We start from the raw sequence: 12868 nt of genomic DNA on the forward strand, positions 1-12868 counted from the left end.
AGCAACGTGAGAAAATATTATTTTACTGAAAGAGTAGTAGATCCTTGGAACAAACTTCTAGCAGACGTGGTTGGTAAATCCACAGTAACTGAATTTAAACATGCCTGGGATTAACATATATCCATTGTAAGATAAAATACAGGAAATAGTATAAGGGCAGACTAGATGGACCATGAGGTCTTTTTCTGCCATCAGTCTTCTATGTTTCTATATAAAAATACATAGCTGAATCATCCAGCCCAATCTTCTCAAGGATTTAGAGTCAAAGGTTTTTTGTTCAATGTCCTATATATGCTAATAACTAACTTTAGGGTCCTGTGTATACAAAATGCAATGCTTAGGTTTCTCCATGCTGTTCCAAAACACTTTTTGCTATTCTGCGCAGGCAAAAGGAATTTCCCTCTCCTCTTTTGAAAAAGATATACGGTAGATATACTTCTCTATACATTGTAATGTAGTCATTACAAGGTTTGCTTCATAGTAGACAGAAATCAGGGCAGTCCAGTTTATGCCAGTAATATAAGTCCATATATTATAAGTCCAATAAATAAATATAATGAATGAGGGAAAAAATGGTCTTTTCTGATGTTCTAATTTTAATCTAGTATGTGCAGAGAAAAAAATTCCATGCCAGAGCCACAATCAATGCATTGATCCCTGGGATGTATGTGATAATCACTTGGACTGCATAGATGGCTCGGATGAAACCAACTGCTCGCCCAGTAGCTGCTTAGCCGGCCAGTGGCAGTGTAAAAACAAAGTCTGTATTATGGAAGACTGGAAGTGCAATGGCGTTGACAACTGCGGGGACCACTCGGACGAAGAGTTCTGTGGTAAGCAACTTGATCTATCCATGAATGTATACAAATCCAGCTAACTCACCGTAGCAAAGAATATGAGCAGAGGTGGGGAATGGTGACCCCTTTGTAATGGCTTCCATGAATTCTCCATGATGGCCTCATGGAGCTGAAGTCCACAAGTCATAAAAGGGCCATTGGTTTCCACCTCTGCTGGAGAATAATGTTTCTCAACCTTGGCCTTCAACTCCCAGAATTCCCCAGCCAGTGCGAGTAATTCTAGGAGTTGAAGGCCACGTGTCTTAAAATGGTCAAGGCTGAGAAACACTGCTGTAGAGTGACAGATCACAAGAGGGGTGGAAACAGCCTATTATTAGTAGCATTAATTACACAATCATATAACAATGAACAGTGAAGAAGTGATCTAATATATAAACCTCAGACAAGATAAGGCAGTATTTCACAGTAATAATAGCCTAAATTTATTTTGCTCTCATTATTGTTTATGTTGTAAACAAAAAAAGTCCTTGTTTTTCTCCTGAGGTGAATTTTATGAACTTTAGTGTTGAATATTTTTTTCTACAAAAATAAATGTATTGATTGAATTGACCAAACTAGGCCTGGGAAGTCGAAGTTGAACTCTTTTCTCTTTCTTCCTTGTGGAAAGACAGGCCATTATGGATGTGTTCTGTTTTTTATTTTAATAAGAGTACTGTATCTTATATTTCACTGCGTAGTGGATGGGCTCAGTTACAGTGGCATATAGAGTCCAGACTGATGGCACATAATCAAAGCATGAGTATTATTTATAGTTTGCTTACATCGTTCATTTATTTGGCACTGTCTGTAGAATATAGTTAGCCCATATCCAAATATTTGGTTAATCAAGTAGCTTATCAAATATAAAATCCTCACAGCCCAGTAATATAGACCAATTGGCTCTGAGGATTTTATATTTGATAAATTGGTTAATCAAAAACATGACCAGTTTTTAAAATTATCTGCAAATATTGCAGACAGCTGCCTTAGGCACAAATTTCACTATCGCTTAGAGCAGGGGACTCCAGTCTTGGCAAATTTAAGACTTGTGAGCTTCCTCAGCAAAGATGGCTGAGAAATTCTGGGCGTTGAAGTTGCCAAGGCTGGAGACCCCTGGCTTAGAGGAATTGGAAATATACTACTGTGATGTCTTCCATGAGAGGCTGATTTGGATTCATGATTTGCAGGAAAATAACTTAGCTTTTTATAACGTGGCATTTTTTGTTTTGAAAAATAGTCGGCCAAAAACAATACTTGCTGCAAAAAAGCAGCTGAAAAGTCACAATGTTTTATTCTCCAAGATTAGGTTATAGCTGTGCATCTTAAATATCAGTAACTGGTACCTTGTCCAGCTATTACGTATTTAATTGAATAGCATCCCTAATAAAATGATTTTGGTAATTGAGTCATTTCCTTAAGCATATCAGCAACTGGACTTGGTATCAATAATCTATTTAATTCAGAAAGCCAAGCTAAGTATCTTACAGTGCCCCCAAATACTGTACATACGTTATGAGATCAGCTCTTGAATTAATCATATGAAACTCTTCACATGGTTGGATAATAACATCTGCTTCAAGAGTTTTACTTTCTTGAGAAGGTAGCTGAGGCAGGTCCTTGCAGTAGTTTGGGTTGTAGGTCCATTTGATTAACATATACAGTGGTACCTCTACTTACAAACTTAATTCGTTCCGTGACCAGGTTCTTAAGTAGAAAAGTTTGTAAGAAGAAGCAATTTTTCCCATAGGAATCAATATAAAAGCAAATAATGCGTGCGATTGGGGAAACCACAGGGAGGGTGGAGGCCCTGTTTCCTCCCCGGAGATTCCTAGAGAGGCCCCATGGAGGCTTCTCCCCGCCTTTTCCAGTTACAGTTTCAGAGGCTCGGGTTTTGTGAGTAGAAAATGGCCATTGAGAAGAGACAAAAAAACCTTGAACACCTAGTTCTAATCTAGAAAAATTTGTAAGTAGAGGCATTCGTAGGTAGAGGTTCCACTGTATATGCCTTTGCCAAGGAATTACAAACACAATGGTATCACTTGCTCCTTGGAAACTAATGGAAGTTTTGGGCCATTTTCCCATTAATGATTTGAGCATTTTTATTGTATTGCCTAACCATCATTGAAGTGACACAAAGACCATTCTCATTACTGTTACTTTTGTGCAGTATTGGGTTCCTACCGGGATGGTGTGTGTGTGTAGACACCACAACAGTAGCAGAAAGGGAGCTGCGGGTGCAGCTCTGGGTGACTGGCGGGCGTATGCATGCATTGGAGTGAGATTTGGCTTCTGCACATGCACAGGAAGCAAAACCCTGTAAGAGGATGCGAGAGAGAGAGAGGTTTCAGTGATTTCCGGCAATTTTTGGCTTCCATGCATGCCCGGAAGCAAAAAAAATCACCGAAATCTCATGTGCCCAGGAGTCTCCTTGTGAGATTTGCTTCCTGCGCCTGCACAGAAGCCAAATCTCACTCCAATGCGTGCGCACATCCGCCGGTCACCCAGAGCTGTGTGCTCATCAGCACCGGTAGTGGTGGTAAGTTGGAATCCCCGCCTGCTTTTGTGCCGTGATGATTGGATGACTCCAGAAGACGTTACAAATCATTAGTGAACATCAATGGGAACCCGCTAATGTGAGGCTTTTAGGAGGATTCATTCCTAAAAGATGGTACCAGGCTGAAGTAGAGTTGTTTTGTACTTGTCCACAGTCACAAAGCTGGAAGAGAAAACTGTCTGTCTGTCTGTCTGTCTGTCTGTCTGTCTGTCTATCGTTCATTAATTCATTAATTCATTAATTCATTAATTCATTAATTCATTAATTCATTAATTCATTAATTCATTCATTCATTCATTCATTCATTCATTCATTCATTCATTCATTTATTTATTTTATTAGATTTGTATGCTGCCCCTCTCCGTAGACTCAGGGTGGCTCACAACAGCAATAGAACAATTCATAAAAAAATCTAATAATTTAAAAACATTTTAAAAAAAACATTATTAATCAAACATACATACAAACATACCATACATAAACTGTATAGGCCCTGGGGAGATATCTCAATTCCCCCATGCCTGGCAGCAAAGGTGGGTTTTAAGGAGTTTACGGAAGGCAAGGAGGGTGGGGGCAGTTCTAATCTCCGGGGGGAGCTGGTTCCAGAGAGTCGGGGCCGCCACAGAGAAGGCTTAGTTCAGTTGACGGGCCAACTCTGTGGGACCTAATCGGTCGCTGGGATTCGTGCGGCAGAAGGCGGTCCCGGAGATATTCTGGTCCGATACCATGAAGGGCTTTATAGGTCATAACCAACACTTTGAATTGTGACCGGAAATTGATCGGCAACCAATGCAGACTGCGGAGTGTTGGTGTAACATGGGCATACCTGGGGAAGCCCATGATTGCTCTTGCAGCTGCATTCTGCACAATCTGAAGTTTCCGAACACTTTTCAAAGGTAGCCCCAAAGGTAGTCTAGTCCAATGATGGCGAATCTTTTTTTCGTCGGGTGTGCGTGTGCTATCGTGTATGCCCACACCCATAATTCAATGCCTGGGGGCAGTGAAAATGGCTTTCCGCCCCGGAGGTCCTCTGAAGGCATAAAACAGCCCATTTCCCAATCTCTGGTGGGCCTGGTAGGCCTGTTCTTTGCCCTCCCCCAATACAATAATGGGACAATAATGCCCTCTCCCACCCACCCCCGGAGACTCTCTGGAAGCTAAAAATGCCACCCCAGAGCTCCGTCTGAGCCGAAAATCAGCTGGCATGCACATTGGAGCTGAGCTAGGGTAATGGCTTGTGTGCCAGCTCCGCGTCCAACCTGTGCTGTCCATGCCATAGGTTTGCCATCACTGCTCTAGTCCCTTCAAATCAGGAATTCAAGTATATCTGAAAGGAGAACATTCAACCTGTGACTGAACATTCATAATAGAAAAAAGTCTGCTCCGATCCCTATATAATAGGTCCATGTGTTCAGAATATCCCATTTTTCCTACTGTTCAACTGGAACATTTATGTATGTATGTATGTATGTGTGTATGTATGTGTGTATGTATGTATGTATGTATGTATGTATGTATGTATGTATTTATGTATGTATTAGATTTGTATGCCGCCCCTCTCCGAAGACTCGGGGCAGCTCACAACAGCAATAAAAACAATATAACAATGGAACAAATCTAATATTAAAAACATATAAAACCCTAGCATTACTTAAAAACCAAACAGCAACATTCATACCAAACATAAAACAAAGTATAAAAGAGCCTGGGGAAAAAATGTCTCAACTCCCCCATGCCTGGCGATATAAGTGAGTCTTAAGTAGTTTACAAAAGACAGGAAGGGTGGGGCAGTTCTAATTTCCGGGGGGAATTGGTTCCAGAGGGCCGGGGACGCCACAGAGAAGGCTCTTCCCCCGGGGCCTGCCAAACGACATTATTTAGTCGACGGGACCCGGAGAAGGCCAACTCTGTGGGACCTTATCGGTTGCTGGGATTCGTGCGGTAGCAGGCGGTTCCGGAGGTACTCTGGTCCAATGCCATGTAGGGCTTTAAAGGTCATGACCAACACTTTGAATTGTGACCGGAAACTGATCGGCAGCCAATGCAAGCCACGGAGTGTTGAAGAAATGTGGGCAAATCTTGGAAGCCCCACGATGGCTCTCGCGGCCGCATTCTGCACGATCTGAAGTTTCCGAACACTTTTCAAAGGTAGCCCCATGTAGAGAGCGTTGCAGTAATCGAACCTCGAGGTGATGAGGGCATGAGCGACTGTGAGCAATGACCCCCTGTCCAAATAGGGCCGCAACTGGTGCACCAGGCGTGCTTATGTCTAGAACATACTGTGTGAGTCTTGCTTTGAGAAAACAGGTTATAGCTTTCAAGAAAAAGATATACCGGTATGAATTTATGTTGATGACAGATTGACTTGCGATCAGTATGAACCATATATAATTTTTTTTTTAAAAAAAAAAATTCTGGAATACAGCTCACTGCCCGGAGACAATGTTCCATTGTGATCAAGGGAAATGCATTTTGGAATCACTAATGTGCAACGGAGGAGCGGATTGCTTGGATGGCACTGATGAACCCTCGTCATGTGGTAACAAACCCTAACAGCACGATCCGTTCATATTATGTTTCACTAATCAAGACTTGAATGGGGGATGAACTCTTGCTTCTGTTTTTTTAGGCAAAAAATGCTCTCTGAATAATGGCGGCTGCATGGAGAAATGTACAGAGACATTTTGGGGTGTCAATTGTTCATGTGCTGCTGGCTGGGAACTTCTTGCTGATGGTCAAAACTGTTCAGGTATGAATGCAAAGGGACAATCCCTCAGATAGATTAATAGATATTGTCAATTGTAGGTTGTCATTAATATATATATATATGGAGGAACTGACTACTTACGCAACTGCCCCAAATCCAGCAGTTGAGTGAACTGAACTTTTAAAGTGGAAATGAGAACCTACCCAAAAATAGAAACTATATTTTATAATGTACTAGCTAAATATTTATTTATTGGATACCTGTACATTTGATTTTCCTTGCCTAAGTGTAAAACCTTAACTTTACACTGAATTTATAGGGCCCAGTGTTCAAGTCTGTCAAGATCCTTCTGGATCTTTAACTTATTCCTGTTAGCTTGGTGTCATTTGCAAATGTGATGAATTTTTATTTTATTTTATTTATTTTATTTTATTTTATTTTATTTTAGTTTAGTTTTAGTTTTAGTTTTAGTTTTAGTTTTAGTTTTAGTTTTAGTTTTAGTTTTAGTTTTAGTTTTAGTTTTAGTTTTAGTTTTAGTTTTAGTTTTAGTTTTAGTTTTAGTTTTAGTTTTAGTTTTAGTTTTAGTTTTAGTTTTAGTTTTAGTTTTAGTTTTAGTTTTAGTTTTAGTTTTAGTTTTAGTTTTAGTTTTATTTTTATTTTTATTTTTATTTTTATTTTTATTTTTATTTTTATTTTTATTTTTATTTTTATTTTTATTTTTATTTTTATTTTTATTTTTATTTTTATTTTTATTTTTATTTTTATTTTTATTTTTATTTTTATTTTTATTTTTATTTTTATTTTTATTTTTATTTTTATTTTTATTTTTATTTTTATTTTTATTTTTATTTTTATTTTTATTTTTATTTTTATTTTTATTTTTATTTTTATTTTTATTTTTATTTTATTTTATTTTATTTTATTTTAGTTTATTTTAGTTTATTTTAGTTTATTTTAGTTTATTTTAGTTTTGATTGTTTGTTTGACTTCTATGCTGCCCAATCCCGAACGACTCATGACGGCTTACAACATAATAACAATATAACAATAAAAAAGAAGTCTAATATAAGCTCTAAAAAACTAACCCCAATAAAACCCATTTATATAAAAAACAATCAAATCTGGTGGTGATGCTGACTATTCCACATTTTTTAGTTTACCAAGAAGTAGATTGTGGTCTAATTGGTCAAATGCCTTATTGCAATCCAAGTATACTATGTCCACAGCATTTTGCTAGTCCACTAATTTTGTCACTTGGTCCAAGAATGAAATAACATTTGTTTGGCATAATCTTTTTTTTGATAAACCCATGTTGGCTTTTGGTTATAACTTTGTTTGCTTCTAGGTGTTTGCAGATCTATTGCTTGATTATTATTTTTTAAGGATCTTCCCAGGTTTATTGTGTGCACATAATTTTTTCTATAAATGATTACACTTTTTGATGTAACTGCCTTTACAATTTATAGCAACTTTCAACAGCGTTGTTTTGTTCTTTGCAGATATTGATGAATGTGAAACAGCATACAGTCCTTGTAATCAATTGTGCAAGAACACATTAGGTTCTTTTACCTGTGAGTGTGTTGAAGGATATGAACTCATCAATGGAACCCTTTGCAATGTTATAGGTAAGCTTTCAGTCTACAGTACAATTGACATGCAATGAGTCTAAGGGCCGAAAAAATAGATGAGATCTCTTAGTTTCACCTGAGTTAGAATTTACAAGTGATTTGAGACATAATTAAATCCTATATATTGTTAGCTGGTTAAGAATTCTAAGAGGTGCAGTGCCAGCTCAGATCACGAGTGCTTCAAATTGAGGTGGCTGAATTTGACTATGTATTAGAGCAAAGATAGTTAAAGTTCTTTTCTGTTTCAGATGGTGCCACCAAAATGCTACTAGCTGTCCCTCAAGGTCTTGTCCTCCTGGATTTAAAGATGCATCACCTGGAGAGTCTAATATCTACAAAAACAAAGCCTGTCTCTGTAGCTTATGACCTCTTAAGGAGAAGCTATTATTGGGTTGGTGAAGATAAAAAACTGCATGTTTATGTGTCTGGAAAAAGTGAGATGATTCTTTATCCAGGTAAAATTATTTACTACAGGTAAATCCAGAATCAAAAATTAACCCTTTTGTATGTACTCATATTTTTGCATCCATACTTCAGCTCCAGTTCTAGATCAATCCTAATTTTCTTTGGGATGAACCTAAAATTTGTCAAGATCAGTTTTATAGTCAATTGTGCCTCAGTTTGTCTTTTCATATTGTGTGGTGTGGCACTCCTTTGGAATGGAACACAATTCCTAGAGCCTATCCGAATTGATGGGAGTAAAAATTAAGGATTGTTTTCCTTCTGAGGAGTTTGAGATTTAACATGCAAAATGTGTGTCTCAAAGCTTGACATGACATAAATCCCCTATAATACCCCCAAATCTTTTCCCCAATACTGTCCAAATATCCTCACCTTTTTAGAATTTGAGAAGACCCATGTGTAATTCAACTCAAGGCACTGATATTTCCAGTTAGCTCTCCAAAGCCCAAATACCATACAGAAAATCTGATGATAAAACTGTAATATTTTCTACATAATAGAAGATGACCATTGATGAAGACATAATCATTGATTACAGTGATGATGGGTGACCATTAAATGAAATATATTCTATTATCATGAAGTTGAATTTACAGGAAGCTGAAATAACCAGCAAAACATTACATAGAGACCCCTTTTGCCTCAGAGAGAAGTGTTGTAAAGAGCCTCTTACAGAAGATGATTTATTATGTAGATGGACTACAGTGATCCCTCGATTTTCGTGGGTTCGAACTTCACGAAACAGCTATACCACGGTTTTTCAAAAATATTAATTAAAAAATACTTCGCTGTTTTTTCCCCTATACCATGGTTTTTCCCACCCGATGACGTCATACGTAATCGCCAAACTTTCGTCCGCATTTAATAAATATTTTTTAATAAAGTTTAATAAATAAACATGGCGAGTAATAATCTAAATGGCTGCTAAGGGAATGAGAAATTGCAGTTTAGGGGTTTAAAATCAAAAGTGATCAAAAGTGTTAAGGGAAGGCTTGTGATATTGTTCATAGCCAAAAGTAGTGTATTTACTTCCTCATCTCTACTTCGCAGAAATTCAACTTTCGCAGGCGGTCTCGGAACGCATCCCCCGCGAAAATCGAGGGAACACTGTATAACAAAAAGTCACTGAGCCTCTTCCCATATTTTGTCTTCTTGAATGTATTTTTTTTTTTTTGCTTATAGATGTCAGTGGCGTCAACAGCATCTCTGTAGACTGGTTCACAGGGCAGTTATACTGGGCCAGCAATTATCCTCATGCCATTTTCACTGGTTTCAATGATGGTAGGGGCTATGTAAAGGTCCTAGAGAAAAATCTGGTGCCGAAGCAGCTGGTTATATTTCCAGAAAAAAGGTACAAGTTTCAGAATAGACGCTACTGTATTTACAGTGTTGTATAATAGTGATATAATTTCATGCATACATGACGCCTGCCAGTACTATGTTATTTGAAGCCTGCCCATATAACATCTCCAAGATCTAAATTATTTATTAAAAATGCCCAGAGTTTCAAGAGGTTGCCAAATCCAGTAAGAATTCACTGTTCTTTCCAGAAATTCCATAAGTCTTTAGAGCTGGAATCTCAAATTTTTACATACGGTTAGTGTTCGACTTACAGCAGTTTGTTTAGTAACCATTCAAAGCTACAACAGCACTTTTTAAAAAAGTGACTTATGACTGTTTTTCACCCTTACGAGCACTGTGGCATCCCCATGGTCGTGTGATCAAAATTTGGACACCGGGCAACTACCATATTTTTTGGAGTATAAGATGCACTGGAATGTAAGATGCACCTTAGTTTTGGGGGAGGAAAACAAGGAAAAAACAGCAATTTGCCTCCCAGCAAACAGCAAAACGGCAAATTGCACAAAAGATATAGTGGTACCTCTACTTAAGAACTTAATTCGTTCTGTGATCAGATTCTTAAGTATAAACGTTTGTAAGTAGAAGCAATTTTTCCCATAGGAATCAATGTAAAGGCAAATAATGCATGAAAACTCATTAGGAAAGAAATAAAAGCTTTGAATTTGGGTGGGAGGAAGAAGAGGAGGAGGACAGTTGCTGCCCAGAGCGAAGGGAGCATTTCTTTTCTCTGGGCGCTGGCAGAGGTTTATTCCCTCTGCAAGCGCCCAGAGAAAGGAAAATGCTTCGTTCACTCTGGACTGCCAAAACCTCCTTAAGCGCCACCCAAAGGCTCCTCTGGCAGCCTAGAAAAGCCCGAGATGGCCGGGATTAAAGGGGGAATGGCAGGAAACTAGCCGGGCCTTCGTGCCACTCTCAAATTTCCTGGGAAATTTTTCCAGGCTCGGGTTCTTAAGTAGAAAATGGTTCTAAGTAGAGGCAAAAAACATCTTGAACACCCGGTTCTGATCTAGAAAAGTCCTTAAGTAGAGGCGTTCTTAAGTAGAGGTACCACTGTACACTGTTTTCTGTGTATATCTGTGCATGTATGTCCAACCCATATAAATAGCAAAGAATTAGAGAAATGTACATTATGGCAGTAGATTAATACCAGCAAATTTTCCTAAATGTAGTCACACTAACTTCTCCCAATTATTTAAATAGCTCTACTCCAAAGATGACTACGTCAAGATTTAACTCTGCTCTTGAAGCATTTTGTTCTGGTTTTCTACCTTATCACAGATACATGTACTGGGTGAATTTTGGTGAGAAGGATGGGACTGCAATAGAAGCTGCAGGGATGGATGGATCAGACAGACATGTGCTTGTGGTATTAATTGCTGAAGAGCCCGCGGGATTGACTCTTGATTACATCACTAATAGACTCTATTGGATCAGTATGCATAAAAAGGTGTGCACTTCATCGCATTTCAAATTCAAAGCTACCTATAGTTTCCATCTCTCTCTCTCTCCCTCCCCCTCCCTCCCCCTTGTGATTTATGAAAACAAATCCCAAAAATGTGTTTATGTTCTTCAATTAAACGTAATATTGTAGGCACCTTCCACCAGCATAGCTTGCTAAAATGTTCCCAAATCTTTCAGCAGTCTGCTGGAAATATAGAAAAGAGATTGGTACCTACTACCACCTATGGTGAACCTGCCTCAGGGCCAAAACCTATTGGTTAAAAATTAAAAACTGTATTGAGCTACTAGTTTTTCTCATCATTCCTACCACCCATTTCCTCCCATGTTGACTGTATGACTGTAACTTGTTGCTTATATCCTAAGATTTTATTAATATTGCTTCTTCATTGCTTATTTGACCCCTGTGACAATCATTGTGTTGTACCACACGATTCTTGACAAATGTATATTTTATTTTATATACGCTGAGAGCATATGCACCAAGACAAATTCCTTGTGTGTCCAATCACACTTGGCCAATAAAATTCTATTCTATTCTATTCTATTCTATTCTATTCTATATCACAAACTGTTTTCTTAAAACCTGAGCTTTTCCTCTTGGGCAGGGGTAGGCAAAATTGGCTCTTCTATGACATGTGGACTCCAACTCCCAGAATTCCTGTGCTAGCATGATTGGTTCAGGAATTCTGGGAGTTGAAGTCCACAAGTCATAGAAGAGCCAACTTTGCCTACCCCTGCTCTTGGGCGTCTAGGGAGAATTTTAAGAAAGAGGATAGGTATATAATCTTACATGTCACAACAGCTGCTAGAATACTCTATGGACAAAATTGGAAAAAGGAGTCAATCTCATCAATGTTAAACATTATAATCAAAGTACTAAAGTGCATGGAAATTACTAGATTGTCATTGGCACTTCAAGATAAGGATGAATCTGAATTTCATAAAATCTAGGACAAGTGGTACAATTGGCTGAACCAAAATGAATACCTAAAATTCCTTAACCAAACAAACCTGAAATAACCAAACAAACCAAGCAAACCTGAAATAACATAAATAAAGAGACCATTTAGATATAGAGGGCCACAATGTATAAACCACATGATCTGAAGAATTTGAGCAAAATGTGCCATAGAGAATTGCCTTGGGTTATCAGAAAGCATGGCTAGTTAATTAAAACAATTAGTGATAGTTCTGCAAGTCTGAATATTGTTCTCATATTGCTTTTTGTTTTTTTTTAGTCCATCGAAACAGTAAAGGTAGATGGTTCTGGAAGATATACTTTCCCTGATACAATGCTGAAAAATCAGGATCCCTTAGGACTCGCTGTATTTGAAAATCTGTTCTTCTGGAGCACTGTAACACACTTGTATTATGCATCTCGCTCCACACCTGGTGTTGGTATACTGCTGAATGCCTCGATTTCTTCATTCACAGTCCTGCATGAGCTACAGCAGTCACTAAGTAAGTTGATCTCTTTGGCAAGCCATAAGCAGGGCTGAGCTAGTAAGAAAAATAATTTACATTCACTTCCCCCAGGGGTGTTTCTGGGATACACTGTAGGAATTCATAAGCAATTGTAATAACTTGCTTGGGGAGAATTACGGCATAGTGGTGATTTGATTAAAAGATAATCAGGAAGATGTGGGGAGGTCAAAGAGTATATATATATATATGTATATATGTTTTTGTAGATTTTCACGGGTACAGGTATGACGGTCTTGGTATATTCGGGTTTTTTCCCGTATAGGATTTGGAAATTTCTGGCGACGTTTCGACAAGGTCACACTCATCATCTTCAGGCTGGTGTTTCTGTCCTTGTACTAAGGCGAACACTGCGAGACCTGAGCTGCCTTCCTTC

The 12868-nt window shown here is 38.2% G+C and overlaps 1 protein-coding gene across 1 annotated transcript in view; it reads left to right on the forward strand.

The window, feature by feature from the left end:
- LOC139162107 (low-density lipoprotein receptor-related protein 2-like) overlaps positions 1-12868 on the forward strand; it is an 88971-nt gene that overhangs the window by 11832 nt on the left and 64271 nt on the right. Inside the window, exons 4-11 of the mRNA XM_070742143.1 lie at positions 606-833; positions 5816-5929; positions 6020-6139; positions 7597-7722; positions 7974-8180; positions 9370-9538; positions 10828-10996; positions 12249-12471. Coding sequence (XP_070598244.1) covers positions 606-833; positions 5816-5929; positions 6020-6139; positions 7597-7722; positions 7974-8180; positions 9370-9538; positions 10828-10996; positions 12249-12471 — 1356 coding nt within the window. The remainder of the gene's footprint in view (positions 1-605; positions 834-5815; positions 5930-6019; positions 6140-7596; positions 7723-7973; positions 8181-9369; positions 9539-10827; positions 10997-12248; positions 12472-12868) is intronic.

The sequence above is a fragment of the Erythrolamprus reginae genome, chromosome 2 (assembly GCF_031021105.1).
Source record: "Erythrolamprus reginae isolate rEryReg1 chromosome 2, rEryReg1.hap1, whole genome shotgun sequence".
Taxonomy (NCBI): domain Eukaryota; kingdom Metazoa; phylum Chordata; class Lepidosauria; order Squamata; family Dipsadidae; genus Erythrolamprus; species Erythrolamprus reginae.